The 19,874-nt window shown below is 38.6% G+C and overlaps 1 protein-coding gene across 1 annotated transcript; it reads right to left on the reverse strand.

The window, feature by feature from the left end:
* Window positions 1-1,149: 1,149 nt before the first annotated feature.
* LOC121452883 (arylacetamide deacetylase-like) lies at window positions 1,150-10,444 on the reverse strand. The gene is made up of 5 exons (XM_041659240.1): window positions 10,288-10,444; window positions 7,010-7,232; window positions 4,980-5,049; window positions 3,821-3,992; window positions 1,150-2,269 (listed from the first exon to the last, which is right to left on the reverse strand). The coding sequence occupies exons 1-5, from the start codon at window positions 10,420-10,422 to the stop codon at window positions 1,673-1,675; spliced, it is 1,197 nt and encodes a 398-aa protein (XP_041515174.1). The 5' UTR covers window positions 10,423-10,444; the 3' UTR covers window positions 1,150-1,672.
* Between the last annotated feature and the right edge of the window lie 9,430 nt (window positions 10,445-19,874).

Below are 19,874 nucleotides of genomic sequence, written 5' to 3' on the forward strand. Positions count from 1 at the left end.
GAGTCTGCCCTTCTTTCTCCCAGCATTCAGTTATGTCTTCCCTGTCTACCTAGTTTCTGCCCTATCAACAGGCCCAAAGCAGTTCCTTTATTAACAAATGAAAGCAACACAAAAGCAGGGCTTCCTATATCATGAGGCTTCCTACTGAGGTTTGTATTTGGTTCCCTGAGTTTTTCATTTCCACCATCCTTCCAGTTGGGTTTTCGGTAGTACTTTATTGATGTGTAGTAATTTTGTATCATGGATTGACTTCCTTGTTTATTTCAGTTCTGTGCTTTTGTTATTTTGGGGTATACTCCAATCTATCTTGAGCTGTTTGTACATAGTTACAATCATTTTTTTCATTTATTTACCTGATTATTTTTCTAGGTCATATTCATCAGGCCCCTTATTCTGGGATTAGTAATTTTTGAAGGAGACATGGTCTTCTGAGTTTTCATGTTGTTTCTGTTTCAGGGCTAGGATTGGACATCTGAAGCTAACTAGCTGAGTAGAACTGTGGGCTAAGAGTTGGAGGTCTGTGGACTTGAGACTTGTCATCTTTGGAGCTAAGCAAGCTCAGAAATGTAGATATGGGTCTCAGGATTTAGGAACCTCCTTACCTGAAATATACTTCTATAGTTCTTAATGTATTATATAAAAATTTCCCATTGAATATTTAAATTATTTCATTTGTTACCTAATCCTATTAACGAGACATAATTGCATCCATTTTACTGGTGCAAGAAATAGATATGCATGCAAGCTCATAAGAGCAGAGAAGAGATTAGTATAATATATTGAACTTAACCACACCATCAGAGCTTTTCATTGAATCAGTGGGAACAGAAACTAGAGAATTCAGAAATGAATGTTACTACATTTGTGGATCTACTTCCAAGTTTCTGTGAAGAGAATGCTGTATGCAAAACCTCATTCTCTTGGAAATATAAAAGAAAAACAGTAGGAAATATGCACATTTGTTAAAAGCACATGGATTTTGAACTAAAAAGGGGGAATTCTCCTCAGTATTAATGAATTGATCAAATGTTATCAGCATTAAAATAATTTAAATTAAGCATTGGGTAGCATGAAACTTCAGAAACTATATAAATTATGCGTTACTTTGAAGCCTAGCTTAAAGTATGCATCAAGAGAATAAGGCAAATATGATCAAATTTCATTTTAATGATGGAGTATAAAATGTAGCTTAGTTTCCAAATCTAAAGCCATTGGTGTTGCCATTACATGGACTTGAGTATCATTTCTACAAATGGTATCTAGATTTAGAACATGTTATTTTTTCACTTCTTTAAGCCCCATTTTTCTTACATGTGTAATAATAATGGGTACTAAAAGTACACTGTAGAATTGTTACAGAATTTCGACCTTGACACATGGCCCAATTGGTAAAGCACCTGCTTCACAAGCACAAGCACATGGATTTGGATGGTCAACACCTATATAAAACCCTGGTTAGCGGGTGTATTTCTATAGGTAAATACAGGAGGAGGGATAAAATAGAAAGATGTCTGTTAATAATAAATAACAGTAATAAAACACAAAAGCTACCAACTCCATAGGAACAACAGAGGTTTTAAACAGGATATAAACCCTCAAAAATCAGTTTTTCCCAGTTTATTTCTTTTTTTTGTTATTTATGTATCTTCAACAAATCATTGAGCAGGTTTTGCTATAGATTTTTCACAAGCCAACTCAAGTACTGATTTTGCATCTTGTGTGCAACTTTATAACCATGAAGGGTAAATGCTCCATGCAACCCATCCTCAATGTGGTGATGTGTCACCTGAACTCCAACATTCTGGAGCCGTGTCACATACATGAGTCCATCATCTCTTAGGACATCATACTGACAAGTGATGATATAGGTCAGAGGTAAGTGACTCAAAGTGTTGTCGTTGGCCAACAGAGGGCATGCCTTCACATCTAGGAACCCTGGGTACTTTTTAGACAGTTCAGAACTACCAGGAATAGGACTTTTGTAGATGTGACCTTTCTTATATCTCTCAGGGAGTAAGGAACTCCAGTTCACAAGTTGCAACAGATGGCTGGATTCCAGAGGTACATGTTGGTTGAGAAGCATGGCTTTCTCCAGTGTTCGATCTGTAGTAAAGTATTCACTCCAAAATCTGGCCATCAATGAGGGGGTTAAAAGTGGAAAATGTGAACCTTCTTGATAAGATGGTAAATTTAAATCAAGAGCCTGAAGCGCAGGATATATTAAGGCCTGAACCTTGAGTTTTGTCTTGACTTCTGGATCCTGTATGAGCTGAAAAGGAATTAAAATTACATTGGAATGAATATTTTAATAGGTCTATTTTCAACTAGAAATAATATGTAGAGATGAGATAAATTCAGATAATCAAATACAACAAAAATATCTCACAGAATTTCCAATTTTCTATATTGTCAGTGTCTATTTCTTAATGCAATTACTGACATCATGTAGAAGTATTTTACACAATGCACACGATTCAATTTCAAAAAATACCAAGAACATGCTATGGCATATTTCTCCAGAAAGTACTTCTATAATTTTGGCAAGTCATGTATTATTAAACATGTTAACTAGCCAAAATTCAGGGAAGATGATGACAAGCAAGTCTCTAATTTTTATGAACATAGCTTTGCTCTGACACCGAGAGTCAATAATCTCAACATACTAGAGAGTGGGTGGTTTATGCATCTCCCATAAAAAAGAATCAATGAGAGGAGGTTCTTCTATTTAACATCACAGTTGTTGCCCTGAGTGGGTACCAACACTCATCTGAGGAAATGGTGTCCTTTAAGTAGTGCATGTTACCAGAGACAAGACAATGAAGTTACGATTTACTGCATGGAGCGTTTTGGTCTTGAAAATATTTCAGGTCTAGAAATGTTCTGCTTCTTTTTAATCTGTGACAGTCTAGAGCATATTAAATGATATTTTATATAGATATTAAATAACTATGAGTCAGAAACCTTTAAAAATGACAGAAGTTGGAATTTATGAAAGAAGGGTTTATAACACAACAAGGAAAACAAGTACATGCCTAAAGTGATTAGGATAAAGGGACAAATCCACAATTGGGTACTGCTACAGTTCCAAAACTTCTTGCCTCTTGATGTGTTACTCATGTTGTACCTGGCTGCCTTTCAGAGCAATGAGGCATATGAAATGTAGAATTCATACTGTGGAATATGTTTTACACTTGTTTTACAGATATTAGAACAAACCACAGAATTTGTAGCTTCTTTTCTCTGGAAATAAAGAAGGTACTTTAAATGTAGCAGTTTGTGGCAACAAAATGTCCTCATAGTAGCTAACTATCCTAAAAGTTTATGAGCAACTCAGATCTGAAAACTATCAATCTTCTGTGAAGCAAAAGGTAGCTATAAACTGATGAATTATATTCTTAGTTCTCTTTACTAACATTTCTCCTTTGGAAAATTTCATTATTCCATTATCAAGAGATATGAAATTAGTTCTGGCATCGTACAACTGGTAATATTACAGTTACCACGTTCACAATTTTGGTGACTAGTGTCATTGACTAACTTTACTAGTATAACCCATAATAAGTACAGGATGCTACCTAACTGACCATAATAATCATATTCAACCAAAAGCCTAGAACTTGTATCTTGTCATAATATATTAAAAAAACCACTGACATAGAGCAAACTTAGAAACAGTATATAGACAAAGGTTTCCTAACATCAGTACAGGTGTCTCTCTAGTATTTCAACACGGTAATAAAGGTAGCATGTTTTCATTGATTGTTTAAATGTCTGAAGCAAATATATTTATATGTAGGGTGTTTTAAGATCTCAGACAAACCTGTTGGGTCACAGCTGCAGCTAAGTTCCCACCAGCACTGTCCCCAGCTACACCAACTCTTCGAGGATCTACGCCATATCTTTCAAGAATGTCCTCCTGTAAGAACCATCGTAAGGCACTGTATACATCTTCAAACTGACGTGGGAAATGATATTTGGGGGCCAAGCCATAGCTGTGCGAAGAATAATTGTTTCAAATGAATGAAATTTAATTTCATATGCCATCTTTCTAAAATAAAATGCCAATTTTCTTTTAATAAACACATTTTTTAGTTAGCTATATACCTGTGGATATATTTCACCCCAAAATCTTGGCTGATTTCATCATTATACTAATAAAAACTAAACAAAACGATTGAATTCTCCTCAAGGCAAAAATAAAAGAATGAAAAATATAGAAGATAATACATTTCCTAGCATTTTCATTTTACTGTTTTTATATTTTTTGGAAATTAGTCAGTGACAAAGAAATCTTATAAATTTAGTGTTTGAACTTTACCTAATATAAAAGCAGTATGTGACCACTATGTTTATTAATTACTTAGTTATTCAATTCATTCCTATCAAATTGATTTCTTATCAATTATTCTATAGTATGTGATTTGCCTGTTTCCATGTGTAGCTTGAGGACAAATTGCTTTCCGTGATGATTTTGCCATGGCATATGGTAAATTAATCCCTTCAGTGCAGTGTGCCAAGACATCCTCAGGAAGACCACATTGTGTAGAAAATATTTTTCTCAGTTTACATACAGATAAACTAAACTGAATTAATAGTATATAACATGTACAAAGTCTCAAGGCAAAGTTTCAAATCTTATTTGCCTATGATTCTTTAAGTACTCAGTCTGCTGAAGGAAGCTATGCAGGTCACTGGTATGAGTTATGTACCAGTGTTATTGTGTTCTATAGATTTCTGAACTTTCTCTTTTCAGTCCTGGTTGATTTTAAGCGTTGTGTTTTGTTTTGCTTTTTGTTTGTTTTCTCTGAGTCTATTCTTGCCAACTCGAGTTCACTTTCTCTTTGCTCACTCTCCTAATTTCAGTTAAAATATTCCAGAAATAACCCCCCCCCGAAAAAACCCAAAAATGACCAAGAGTGTTAGTTTCTTGCTGCACAAAACATACAACTAAACATTGAAGAAGCAAACCATAGTCTTACTCAGTTGACACGACAATAGCATCGAGTCTATCAGCTGTCTGTCTTGCTAGAAGGTCATACAAAGAAAGAGCTGAAATTGAGAAAACAGAGTGAGAGACTGTAAAGTGAACTTCTGGAAAAGCACGTCATCAAAAGCACAGCAGTGCACATTGCTCCTCACAGACAGTTTACAACTGCTTCTGTTTGCAGCACTTCATCATCAGTGTAGAAAATGAATCCTCAGCCATTTTTACATAGGGCTTGCTCTATTAGCTTCACACTGCCTAGTTTAAAACACTGCTCTTCTATTGAATATCTATATCTTTTTGAATTTAGCAAATTTTAAGTGTTGAAAGTATACATGACTATGCCCCTACTATAAGCTACTGAGCTGTGGACTTGCTGAGGCTGATATGCACCAGTCCAGATAATATGAATGCTCGTTGTCCCTTCACCTGGAGCAGATAATCAGATGGTTTTAATAAATGCCCCCATTGCCCAATCTTTGCCAGGTTTGGGTCTAGTAACTGCTGACTATGCGGGGGGGGGGGGGGATTGCTTGATATCATGGGAAGAATGTTTCTGTGTAGATGAATCAAATGTGGTTGAAACTAATGGCAGCTGACCACCCCCAAACTCTGCGAAGACCTGCTCTGCAAATTCCAACCCATCGAACAACTTAGTTCATCCCATAGCCCTTGTTTCCCTGGCTCCTACTCTTTATCACTCCTCCAGTTATATTATGTTTTATTCTGATGCTTGCTTCCTTCTTTATTCAGTTCCTCCAGTGGCGCATCACCACCAATTTCTTAGCACCAATCAGGTCATGGTACACTACCAGGCCCTGGACCCTTCTGATACAGATGACAGGCTCCTCGGCGCTTACAATGATGCCTCTCCCTTATAAAATAAAACTGGGAGATGTAGGTTTTATTATTTATGTAAGCCTCCTGTTCAGAACAGGAACGTGGCCTGGCAGCTCTCTCCAAACTCAGCAACATAAAGGACTCCCTCCCCAGTGAGGCTACCTGCTCTCTTCATGGGCTTATCTGGAAAATGTCTCTAGGCCCAGATGCCTGACTTATCTCTAGAATGACCCTTGACAGAGGTTCCTGCAAACACTCTTTCCTTTGTTATCACATGGTAATTATACGATAGACTCTATCCATTTTTATAGAGCAGTGCTGCCACTAACCCAGCTTTATGATAGGAGTTAGGTGATTCCCCCGTTACCAACCCAAAACCTATGTATTCCATATATTCTGCAATAAAGTTGAGCTAGCTCTATGGTACCCTGTTCTCTATTTCTGCTCCTTCTACCCTCTTAGACCAGTGGTTGATGATCCCCAAGGAAGAAGGAAAAATTACAATTACCTCCCATGTTCTCAAAGCCAAATGAACTTATTCCCTTCCTCATGTCTCAACTCAAATTCCAGAACACCTCATAACCCTCAATCTGAAAATCAAGTTATAAAGATGCTATACTCTACTCATGCTATTATTGAACGTATACATTATAAAATATGTAAGGTATATTGGCTATATTAGTTATATGTGATTTATTCACATTCAATAAAGTAAAATTATAATAAATAAAATTACATGTAGTAAAATATATTATAGAATCTACATGTAACAAATGAAACATATAAAATCAAATAAAAATAGTAGTTCAGCTCTGTGATTTTTCTAACTAACATCTTTGGTCTCACTTCCTTCAGATTAACGCTTTATAAAAGACCACAGTCAGCATCTCAATTTGATGATATTTCACCCATTGTTCGGTTCATCCCCACTTTGGTTCTCACTACAGCATTCCATCAACTCTACAATAATAAAACCATAAATTCAAGAAGCCCTTTCTCTTCTTACCTGAGATTGTCTACAGTTCTTAGTAGTAATGAATACCCATTACAGAAAGGAATGCATTTCAAACAATTGAAGAACTATTATATCTTATTGTATTACTATAACTAACATATATAAGTTTTTAATATGGAGTATATCACATTTTGTGGAACAAATAACAATGCTCAAGGAAAGGGACATACCTGCACTCCCCAAACACCAGCCACCACCGTGAATATAAAACAGGCCCCTCCTGAGGGTCTCTGACTTCCTTTTGGGCATGTATACGCGAACAGGAACACTGTTGAAAGCTGTGTCTATTACAGTGACATTTTCATCAGAAGTGGCTGGGACTTCTTGAAATCTACTAAACAATTGTATTGTGCTCATGAAATGACTGATTCCCAGAAGTTCCGCAAGAGTAGCCTAAATGAAGAGGAAAAAAATGATTAAAATCACGTGTGTGTGTGTGTGTGTGTGTGTGTGTGTGTGTATGCAGACTGCTGAGTCCCTTTAGAGTCTGCCCACTTGTAGATTATGTTCCCTGAGCCTAACGTAACACTACAACGTAGTGTTGTAGACTTATTAGGTGATGTCGAGCACCCTCAAAGTTAATTTTTATATTTTACAAACTGTACTTCTTTTCATTTTTTAAAATTTATGTTCATTAGTGTTTTGTTCATTAGCACTGATGTTTGTATGAGGGTGCCAGGGACCCTGGAACTAGGTTATAGATAGTTGTGAGCTGTCATGTGGATGCTGGGAATTGAACCTGGATCCTCTGGAAGAGTAGCCAGTGCTGAAAAGTGCTGAGCCATCTCTCCAGCCCCTGTTTTCAAATTAATTTCAATTTTGTCATTTGTTTCTTTGAATTTTTGCTTCCAATTTTATTTTATATTCTAGGAATTAACCTCCTATCAAATATATTGCTGGCAAAGAGTCTTTCCCTCTAAGGGCTTCCTCTTCATGCCGCTGAGAGTTTTCCTGGCTGCTCAGGAGCTATTTAGTTTTTTGAAGTTCCATTTTTCAATTGTTGAGATTAATATCTAGGTAACAGGTATCTCACTCAGAAAGTCCTTGCCCACACGATGTCATGTAGGACTGCCTGCACTTTCTTCTAGCAGTTTCAACATTTCAGGTTTCACATGGAGTTATCTGATCCATTTGGAGTTTGGAGTTGATATTTCTGTGCAGTGTGATAGATAATTGTTTTCTCTATATGTTCACATGCAGATGTCCCGGTATTATTTATTGAAGATGCTGTCCTTTCTCCAGTATGTGTTTGGGAATCTTTGTCAAATATTAAATAGCTTTGCTAATGTGAATTCCTATTAGTATGCATGTCTGCCTGTGCTATTACCATCTAAAACACTTTATGCTTTTCATAATTTTGTCATCAAAACATGGCATACATTCTTTTTATAATTTTCACGTATACAATTTCACATGTTATATGGAATATTTTACTTTTGATAGACACATTGCAATTTTTCTTTAGAAGGTTTTCATAGACTGTATTTTGATTATGTTTTCCCCTCATTCAACTCAAAACCTCCCCAACTCCCTACCCATCCCAATTTATGCTCTCTCTCAAAAGAAAAGAAAATACACTAAAATCAAAACCAAAACAAACAAGCAAAAAATTAAGAATACAATAAAATGTCAAAACAAAAAATAACCATACTTTTAGCAAAGGCTCAGGAATAAAATCATATTAAATTGTCCCCTATATATTATATTTTACTAAAACATGCTTATTAATGGTCCCAGATACATACATGAAAGATTTAAATTTTATTTTAAATAATGAAACATATTCACATTATCTGTATATGATTGGACACTAGGACCATTTTGAGAGTTTTGAATCATTATATAATGGCTTTGTATTAAAATTAAGTTACTTTTTCAGTTCCAGGTTTTAGAGTTAATTCTTAAATGCCTACATTTCATTTAGGCCCAGTTAAGAATATTTAATAACTATTTTTTTCAAAAGCAGCAATTAAAGGAAGGAGGGAAAGAAATATGAAGAGAGGAGAGGAAAACTTAGGGAGAGAAGGGAGAGGAAAGGAAGGGACAGAGATTGCCTTGATTCTCAGAAGAGACTTTTAACTTTGGGGTTTTAAACAGCAGTGAATCTGTCATAGACTACAAGGACTTTGAAGATGGACTGAATGCATTTTTGCATTACAGTATGACTATAAGCCTACTTGGCAGGGAGTAGAAAGTGAGAGTTTGAATAGAAATGCCCCATATAGGCTTATAGGGAGTGGCACTATAGGAGGAGTGGCCTTGTTGAAGGAAGTCTACAACTGTATTTGAGTTTTGAGGTATCAGAAGCTCAAGCCAGTCCAACTTTTTCTCTCTTCTTGCTGACTGAAGATCTGAATATAGAACTACTCTCAGCTACTTTTCCATTAACATGACTTTATGCCACCATGCTTTCCACCATGACTATAGACTAAACCTCTGAAATTGTAAGCAAGCACCAATTAAATGCTTTCTTTAATAAGAGTTGCTGTGGTTATGGTGCCTCTTCACAGCAGTAGAACACTGACTAAGAAGACTTCATACATGAAGAGTGTATATACATGTGTATATATATGGAATTACTCCACAGTACTGACAGCCCACAGAAGCCATAGACTATCAAACAAAATGCCCAGACATGGTATACCTCCCTTTGCGTTATTGGTCAGGAAGTTCCAAGAGACTACATGTAGTTTTGTATGTTAAATATTGCATATATCTATATACGTAGACATTATAGCGTTAAGATTCCTTAAATATGAAAATTAAATAAAAACGATTTAACTGCATTACCAAGACATAGTTGAAAACTGTCAGTGAACAGTCAAGTTAGCAATACAACAAATGTACACATAACATTCAAGTAATGGCATTTACTATTAATAAACAGTGCAAGTATTCAAAAGGAAATAAACATGGAGCTGTAATCACATTAATACATTAGACTATGTGGTACACTAACAAAATGACATTTACTCTAAGTGTACAGTGCAAGTATATAAGACTATATGGTACACTACTTCAAAATGAATTCTTAAAATATCATAGACTATCAAAAGGCAGAATCATAGGAAGTCAAGGCCTAAACAGAGAGATATTGTAAGATTATTGCTAACCAGAAGAAAGAAAAGAATAAATACACTGTTACCAGTCGAAGAGTTCTACTCAGACTTCTGTAATTAAACAGAGTTCTATTCAGTTCTTCCTTTCCTGAAGTTGATCCTTGTAAACAGCTTCACCTGACAGTACTGTAAAACACAAACTCTCCATCCTCGCTCCCTCTTTTTTCTCCTCTGCTAGCTTCTTCCCTGTTGCTGTCTATACAGGGATTAAACCTGGAGGCTGAGCATGCTAAGAAACTTCTCAACTTCTATTTTATTTCTATTAAATTATTCAGTATTCATAAGGCTGATAAAGTTCAGAACTTACTGTTTGTTCTTATAGAACTTACCAAATCCATGAATACGTTTTCTGTTGTTATTTCGAGTGTCAGTTTCCAAGGCTCTTCAATATCACCTGGAAGAGGGGTATAAACATAATAAGCTACAAGGACCACAGTGATGAGAAGCAAAATGGTTCTCCCCATGTTTGGCTCTGCTCATTCTACTTTGGCAGTACAGCAAATGAAGCTGTTTTCAAATTTTTGGAGGTTGAATTTTAACCTGCTGTGAAGTGTTATCTAACTTATTAAGTACAAATTCCACTGCACAATTGGTTCTTGCAAAATCTCTCCAAAACCCGTTGTTCTTACCCTAATCCCCAGGCAAAGAGTTTTCAAAACAGAATTTCTCTCTCCAAGTTATACTTCCAATCTAGGAACCAGATCCTGTTTCTATGCTACTTTGTAAAGAAATGTAACCATGACGAAAATAATGCCTTCACTCTCTGTTCTGTGTATAAAGGGTATTAAACAAACAGGAAACCTAGTGTGTGCATCAACTGTAAACTAAGAGAATACAAAGGGCACCTTTAAAGCAATGCAAACTTTGAAAAGAAAGTTCCTTCTTCTTTATTCCCTCTGTGCCTTACTATGTCCCCTGCTGAGAAACTTCAGCAGTTTTTTTTTTTTATGAGTGTTCAATTGCACTGATTAGGAAATTCTTTTTTGTTTTACTTCTTTTATTTTGAGATTATGATAGAATTACATCATTTTCCCTCCCTGTTTACAGCTCAGTTGATTCCAGTCTGTACAATTCTCTTGTAAAACCTGTTTCTCTTTACTTTATATCTGGCTGTCTTGGTAGTTAAAGTCCCGCCTTCCTAGCTCCAGTCCAGTATTCTCATCTAAAATCTGATGTGTCTGTCAGTCTGTTAACGCTGCCAGCAGCAAACCCGCAGAAAAGACATTTTCTGTTCTAAGTCCCATTTGCTTGGATAGTAAATGATTCATGCGTTGAATGATTAAATCTTTTTATTGAGTTTGAAGCATATTCCACGTCAAATCAAACTGTGGACTTTATTTTCTCTAGGAAGTCTTTGTCTTCCTATCAGCATGGGAACAGAAGGAAGAATATTGGAGACTACTTCACACTGAGTGAACAGAGCTACGTATTTCTTTTTTTTTTATTTTTTAAATTTATTTATTTATTAAGGATTTCTGCCTCGTCCCCACAACCGCTTCCCATTTCCCTCCCCCTCCCCCGATCAAGTCCCCCCCCCCTCATCTGCTCAAAGAGCAATCAGGGTTCCCTGACCTGTGGGAAGCCCAAGGACTGCCCACCTCCATCGAGGTCTCGTAAGGTGAGCACCCAAACTGCCTAGGCTCCCACAAAGCCAGTACGTGCAGTAGGATCAAAAACCCACTGCAATTGTTCTTGAATTCTCAGTATTCCTCATTGTCCGCTATGTTCAGCTAGTCCGGATTTATCCCGTGCTTTTTCAGACGTAGGCCAGCTGGCCTTGGTGAGATCCCAATAGAACATCCCCATTGTCTTAGTGTGTGGGTGCACCCCTCGTGGTCCTGAGTTCCTTGCTCGTGCTCCGTCTCCTTCTGCTCCTGATTTGGACCTTGAGATTTCTGTCCGGTGCTCCCGTGTGGGTCTCTGTCTCTGTCTCCTTTCATCGCCTGATGAAGGTTAATATTCCTGAGGATGCCTATGTGTTTGTCTTTGGATTCACCTTATTTAGCTTCTCTAGGAACATGAATTATAGGCTCAATGTCCTTTATTTATGGCTAGAAACCAAATATGAGTGAGTACATCCCATGTTCCTCTTTTTGGGTCTGGCTTACCTCACTCAGGATAGTGTTTTCTATTTCCATCCATTTGTATGCAAAATTCAAGAAGTCCTTGTTTTTTACTGCTGAGTAATACTCTAATATGTATATATTCCATACTTTCTTCATCCATTCTTCCGTTGAAGGGCATCTAGGTTGTTTCCAGGTTCTGGCTATTACAAACAATGCTGAATATACCCAAGAGAGGCCCTATCATACAACAAAAGTATATGCTCAACTATGTTTAGAGCTACGTATTTCTAAAGCTAGTACCTTATGTTAGATCCTCTGCTTCATGGGAATTTTTCCTACACATGATGAAATCAAAGGAAAGTGGAAACCCTGGCCCAGTTTTTTCTTTTATCATACCATGGCTACTGTGGTATGCATATGCAGTGAGTGTTTTTCTCACATGAGACAGGGTTGCTGGGCTGGACGGCCTTGGAGAAGGGGTCAGTGAAGGGAAACTGAAAAAAGAGGCTGTGAATTTGAAGGAGGGGATGGAGGGTGGACAGGAGGGTTGGGGGAGGGAAAGGGATGTGAGAAACATTGGGACTATGTTATAATCTCAAAAAATGAAAAATAAAAAGAATTCTGCATCTGGAACTTCATCTGAACAATTTGTTTTTGTTGTTTTTTTTTGTATTTTCATTTTAAGATTCAGCACTATTCATTTTATTAATACTTTCTATCTTAATATGAATTAGTGAGCACATATATACATATAATTTATGCATTAATTAGTCCGTTCTTATCCTTTTGAGTCATGATACAAATTCTTAATGAATGATACTGAAAACAAAAGAACATTGAACCATTGACATCTTTCTGAGATTTAACATACAATAGTTTCCTAATAAAATTGTAGAAAATTTAAAAAAAAAACTTTTACGTGGAAGCATCTAAAGTCCGGAATATGTTTATGTGCCATTTTATCCTAATCACATGCCTATGACCAGGACCAACTTATCAATTAGGCATAATGATAAATTAACCAAAGCAACTAATATTAAAATAATTGTACACTTATAATATTAGGATCATTTAAAACTTAAACATACCTTCTTTCTGGAATGATACATTTAACATTTTCATACCATAGACATTTTAATATTCTTTTTTTATTACTTTGTAAATAATACCAATCAAAATTTCCATTTCCTCCCCTCCTCCTACTTTCCTCCTGCTCCCCCACTCAACCTCCCCTTCTCCAGTCCTAAGAGAGGGCAGGGAACCCTGCCCTGTGGTAAGTCCAAGGCCCTCCCCACCTTCCATCCAGGCTTAGGAAGGTATGCATCCAAATAGAATAGGATCCCAAAAAGCCAGTGCATGTAGTAGAGACAAATCCCAGTGCCATTATCATTGGCTTCTCAGTCAGCCCCCATTGTCAGCCACATTCAGAGGGTACAGTTTGATCCCATGCTTGTTCAGTCCCCCAGTCCAGCTGCATTTGGTGAGCTCCAATTATCTCAAGCACACTATTTCAGTGGGTGGACCAACCCCTCGTGGTTCTGACTTTCTTGCTCATCTCTCTCCTTCTGCTCTTAACTGGACCTTGGGAGCACAGTCCAGTGCTCCGATGACAGAATAATTTGAATGAATAGGTGACTCATTAGAACCTATTTGGTGACTTTTTTTTTCTGTTTTGGGTTTTTTCGAGACGAGGCTTTGGAGCCTGTCCTGGAACTAGCTCTTGTAGACCAGGCTGGCCTTGAACTCACAGAGATCAGCCCGCATCTGCCTCCCGAGTGCTGGGATTAAAGGCGTGCGCCACCACCGCCCTGTTTGATTTGGTGATTTTGAGGATACAAATTATCTTTGTTTTTCATGCCACATGAGTCTTCAGTTTTGATCATGGGCTAAGTATAATTTTCCTTTTATTCTTTTACTTCAAGTTGTCATTCTTTTTTCAGTCGACAGGTTTGAAATGCTCAGGGAAGACTTAGCTGAAACAAAGTTGTGGTGATGTTTTTGCCTGTTGGACTGGAGTTCTGGACCTCAAAATCTATCTGCAGTCTGCCCTTACCAGAAGATATGAGACTCACCTGTAGGACCTAAAGTCAACACCAAACTAATCAGGAAATTGTCTTTCTCCTGATTAGCTTTTACCATTCCAGGAGGGCCTGCACAGATGTCAGAGGTAGAAAAGGGCCTCCGTGGTTTTATACAGCACTGAATGAGGTATGATGCAATACCAATCTCTCAAGAAAGATGAACTTAAGCTTCCTGGTAAGATAGCTCAAGTTTATGAGTAACTAACCCCTTTCTGGTTAGATTTGAGGAGTGGATATCACACATAGTACTCTTAAACCCGGTCAAAAGCCTGTGGCTTTGATAGCCAGAGACCTTAGGGTAGAACACACTGTCTTTCTGAATGGTTATGCTGTCAAATTGCATTCACATATTTATTATTATAACAATAGACTTGGGCCTCTCTTCCTTGATCAGATTAGATTGTTGTTTTTTCAGTAGACAGTAATCAGTAGAGAAACCCATAATTATTATAGTATTGAGAATAAGAAACTCGAATATAAACCTTAAGTAGGACATGTGTATCACCCGCAACACACAGTGGCTCTGGAAACATCATGAACAAAAAGGCAGAAAGAACATTATGTATGGAGGATAGAGAGGCTTAAATAAATTGAATAATGCCAGAACACATTGTTTGATTGTTGTCTGAAGTTTCTGTCCTGTCCAATCCTGTAGCCATTAAGTCCCAAAGAATCACACAGAGGTCTACATTAATTATAAACTGATTGGCTTAGGATCTCAGGCTTCTCATTAACTCTTATAACTTATATTAGCCCTTAATTTTTGTCTGTGTGAGCCACATGGCTTTGTACCCTTTTGGTGAGGCAGTCACATCTTGCTTGCTCTGTGTCTGGCTTCCTTTGTCTCTGGGTGAGTACTGCAGAGTGATTCTTTCCTCTTCTCAGAATTCCCATTGGCCCACCTCTACTTCCTGCCTGGCTACTGGCCAATCAGCATTTATTTAAAATACAAGTGATAGAGCCAGACCATTGTCTCACAGCATTTGATTATTCTTACTCAGTGTGAAAATTTCAGCACTATTCTCTTCTGGAAACAATTTCAAAAAATATACCCAGATAGACACAAACAATTATTGTACTCATGGATAATGTTTTACCAGCAATCTAGGCATTGTTTAGAACAATAAAGATGGCGCAGAAAGCTAATCATCACATAGTCATAAAGGGCTAGGATAGAGGTGGCTGCATGACATTGTGGGAATATATTTGAAACTAGAAATATAGGTAGAGGTTTGATAGACACCCATTTGTTTGCTTGCTTTCATAAATGTGTTCCTGCTGATGGTTTTCTTTTGTTTGTTTGCGGTGTTTCCCGATATTTACACATTTGCCTCTGGGGTCTCTGTTCTCATCACCTAGTCACATCGATTTCCTGTCGCTGTGGTTTTTACCCCTGTCCAGTCTTCACAATTCAGATAGGAACAGTAATTTTAGATTTATTTTAATGTGGCTCAGGGTGATATTGTTCCTCAGTTATTCCTGTCAAATGATGTCTTTTTCAGTAAAGAATTGCCATAGCAAGTGCAGTTATTTTTACTGAAATAAATGAAGCACATGATGGACTCTCCCCATTTCTCAGTTGTTTGGACTAAAGGGCCACAAGGTTTCTGCTGCAACTCAAAACCCTGAGTGCCCCCCTATATTTTACTTCTCTCTCCGTGTATATGGGATGGTCAGGGGACACCAGTGAATAAAGTCAAATGATTTTTCTAAACAGGAAAAAAAAAGAAAGAATTCAAACAATTAGATACCAAAAAACCCTAACAGACTATCCAATTAGAAAATGGGGTACATATCTAAACGGATAATTTTCAATGGAGCAACCTCAATGTCTGAGAAACACTTAAAGACATATTCAACATCCTTAGCCATCATGAAAATGCAAATCAAAAGCACTTTGAGATTCCATCTTACCTTTGTCAGATTGTCTAAGATTAATAACACACGTGACATTGCTCTGCTGAATAGCAAAAGTTTCCGACTATATACACTTCCAATCAGCAACTCTCCAGCCCTCACCAGGTGAAAGGTCAGAGTTTTTTCAGAGTCAAGAAACAGATTTTTAAAAAAAGCCACAAAGCCACAAAGTGGTAACCTGTCACCCTTTTTGTTTGGCTCAAGGTGCGGTTAGTTGAAGCCTCCAGGAACTTCTTAAGGGAAAGGCACTTAATCAAGGAAGAAAGGCTAAGTTATTTGGGAAATCTAAGAAAAGAATATGTGTGCTTTTGCTGTCGTCTTAAATGTAACTACATAAGTGAGCTAGAGATTGTAATCAGTGAAAACGAGGAGCAAGGCAACAATCATCTTTTTCTCAGAGTACATCTTTTCCCAGAGGGCAGAGGGAGTTTGGGGTAACTAAGCAACCTAGATAAATAAACAAAGCGAGTATGTGGTATTTGGTTTCTGTTGATAGCCAACTGAAACCAGCCTTTTTTTTTTTTTTTCTCTAGGGATTACACTCTATGCTATCTCTCAGGGTAAAATACAAAAAGGAAACTTCTTGCTTCAACAGCCCAGCATAAAAATAAGGACAAAGAGTTGAGGACTTGCTTTAACCTTAAAGCAAGGTTAATGCATGTAATGCGCGTCCCTGTCTGCTGGCAGAGAGAATCCAGCGTGCTCTCGTTCTCTATGTTTCTGAGAATTATGGCTTAACAACCAGAAATATGCCATCATTCATGACCTTGGGTGTCTGTGAAAGTCTCCGCAGAGGTCTCTTTGCTTGAACTCTGACCAAGTAAGTCTATCAAGGAAGATAATTGCAGGAGGGCAGACTTTTAAGTTTATACAAAGACCTGGTTGAAAAAAAATCAGGGCATTGACGTGATTACTTTCTTGCCAGAATCACATACTGCTGGGGGTAGTCATCCTGAAAGACCCCCAGTGTGGGGAGACTCTCACTCAAGTCTCGAAATAACACGACCCCCCCCCCCCCTCCCGCCCAAGTAACTCACAAGAGACCGTCCTTGCTAGTGCACTGTGGCCGAGACTCATAACCCATGCAGGGGAAGAGTTCGACCCCGAGTGACCTGGAGAAGGGGTTTTTATAGGAAGAAACCACAGCCCAATAATCCGAAAGGGGCAAGGAGGGTACCACAGAAAGTCACAAGGGGACAACTCCCTGCCTTTCAAGATCACTCAAGGTCATAATCAGCTAGTTCCTGAAACACAGTATTTCAAAAATACCATTGATAATCACAAGGGGGAAACTCTCTGTTTCTCAAGATTACAATCTAACTTTATCTTCAGCTAGTTCCTGAAACACAGTCACTGAACCCGCTAATCCTAGATTTGATTCTTCTCTTCCTGCTTAGATTTTTGGCTATTTTCTTCCTGCTGGGGGTGGGGGTGGGAACCTGGATTTATCCAGGGCTTTCTTTGGAGATACCTGGATTTATCCAGGGCTTTCAATCCAATATACCCAGGTATGCCCGATAGACAGTTCACACACTGTAGTGATGTGGGAAGAATTCCCAAGCTGTAATCTGAGGGAAAGAGCTCTTCACACAAGAAGTTTGCAAGAGACACAGCTAACACATTCAGAAGGAAGTATTCCTTATCTTCTTGCAGATAAAATTAATGAGACGTGCGTCTCTGGTGATGGTGCTCTTCAGGGCTTGCTAAATGAGGTGTCTCAGATGACACTAAGCATCTCTGATGAGTTGACCCCTGAAGAATGTGCTGAACTCCCACTGCATAATCTTGCGGTCCAGTTTATAGTCTTTTTTGAAACATGTGTTATTCTTTTAAAAAAAATGCTGCAAGATCCCCGCAGCAGTAGGCAGCAGAAATGCTGTAGGTCCCAAATGGTGGTAGCGGGCCATGTGGTGGCAGGCAGCGGGCTCTAGGAGCAGCCAGTCCCAGGCAGAAATGGCTGCCGGTCCCAGAGCGGTGGCCCAAGCGGGCGGGCAGAAGACAGAAACATGGATAGACATGACATGCAGGGTGAGGTTGAATGTTTATTCAGGGGGTTATGGAGGAGGAAGGGTAAGGGGGGGGGGCAGAGAGAGAGGGAGAGAGAGAGAGAGAAGAGGAGAAAGAGAAGAGAAGGGGGAAAACAGAGAAGTGGGGAGAAAGGCAGAAGCGAAGCTGCCCCTCCGAGAGGAAGATGGAAAAGAGAGAAAGAGCTCAGGCCGGAAGCTGAAGATCAGCCTGCCTCAGCGGATGGGGAGGGGAATGGGTGTGGCTTGTCTCTTAAAGGGACCAAAACCATAACAACATGACTAAGGGAAATTCCTAGAACAGTAAGGTCATTTTAGATATGATTGTCTTAAGCAATCATATTACTAAGTTATAATTGGCTAGGGCTAGTAAGAGATGGTGAAGGTTACAGCTTTTGATTTTGGGACAAGTCTCAGGTCAGGCTTTGTCCTTATCTGGTTATCAGGTGATTGTGGCTCAGGCCTGCCCTATCCTGATACAGCAGGCTGCTAGGGTTTCTCTCAAGAGATCAGGCCTCATTTTCAGTTTCTTTGAGACACAGGAAACAGTTTCTGAGAGAGCCACAAACAAAGGACAATCAATCTCCAATGTTTCCAAAAGCAAGGATGAGGAGCCTGTTATAGCTTCTGTTTGGTCCTCTCAGGGAGTACTTATCCACTACTTGTGGGAGTGAAAACTTGTATATCTACTATGGAAATCAGCGTGGCAGTTCCTAAGAAAGTTGAGAATCATTCAACCTTAAGATCTAGGTATACCACTCTTGGGTATATACCCAAAGGACACTTGCTCAACACATTTAATGCTGTTCTATTAATAATACCCAGAAACAGGAAATAACCTAGATGTCTCTCAACAGAGGAATCAACAAAGAAAACTGGGTGGAGGCTCCACCCAAAGCCTCCCACCCACCTCGCTGGAGCTGCCTCAGTCCAGATTCTGTCCCTGAAAAAGCCTGCCAAATGATGACCCCTCCCCAGAGATTCCCAGAGATGCTCAAGACCCCTCCTACAGGGTATTTCAACTGCCCCCCAGAGAACAGACCTGTGGTCTTCCAATCTTCCTAAAGCATTTGTATCCATTAAATTTCAGATTATTCTAATTCTGTCTGATTTAGATTATTACATTGTCAGAGAGGTTTATGGGTGCAGAAACTTTATATCAGGAGGTCCCACCAAGGGGTATTTTTTTTCTCCCACTGGCTTGGGACCACATGTTGTTAAAACACCACCCATACCTGCTCTCTGCCAGGATAAGATGAGCTTCAGCTGGGTAAGTTGTCTTTCCAAGTCATTGCTTTAGATGCCCAGGGCCTCCCGCAATTTTCAAGTTGTTCTGCCAGCGATGTGGCTGTGTTAGGCTTCCAACCTGTCACTGGTACAATGACCCGCCTTGTTTTGTGGGACAAGGACCTTCCCTGTCCTGTGGGACCCCTTTTTCAGATGATATTCTGTTCAAGAGAAGTTCCATACTCCCCCTGTTTTTTTGACCCAAAGCCTACCTTAGTGAACATATTGTGCTAGGCTTTGGGTCCCAGCATAGATCTGCAAAATGAACACCTGCATTTCGAAGCCTGATTCTCAAATGCTTGTGGGCTGTCTTTTACAATTTTTTTTTTAAATATTGGGGCTATCTGACACAATGAATACTTAACACCTAAAAATTTTGCCATACATACTTAACACATAAAATTTTGCCAGTGTGGGGACAAATAAACAAAACCCGCATATTCCAATGGTTTCTGGATACTGTCCCCTTCCCTCAGTGGCCAGTGTCTCACAAATACTGGTCTGCTGCAGACACTGGCCACTGCCCCACCTTCTCTGGCTG

The sequence above is a fragment of the Microtus oregoni genome, unplaced genomic scaffold (genome assembly GCF_018167655.1).
Source record: "Microtus oregoni isolate MIOR12 unplaced genomic scaffold, Mior012 000010F_ref0000083, whole genome shotgun sequence".
Classification (NCBI taxonomy): Eukaryota; Metazoa; Chordata; class Mammalia; order Rodentia; family Cricetidae; genus Microtus; species Microtus oregoni.

Coding starts and splice junctions, on each gene's coding strand:
- LOC121452883 (XM_041659240.1), bottom strand. CDS start 10,422: ATGGGGAGAACCATTTTGCTTCTCATCACTGTGGTCCTTGTAGCTTAT. Junction 3,993..4,979: donor GCTATTGTCGTGTCAACTGA/GTAAGACTATGG, acceptor TTCTTCGCACAG/CTATGGCTTGGCCCCCAAAT. Junction 2,270..3,820: donor CTGCAGCTGTGACCCAACAG/GTTTGTCTGAGA, acceptor ATTCCTTTTCAG/CTCATACAGGATCCAGAAGT.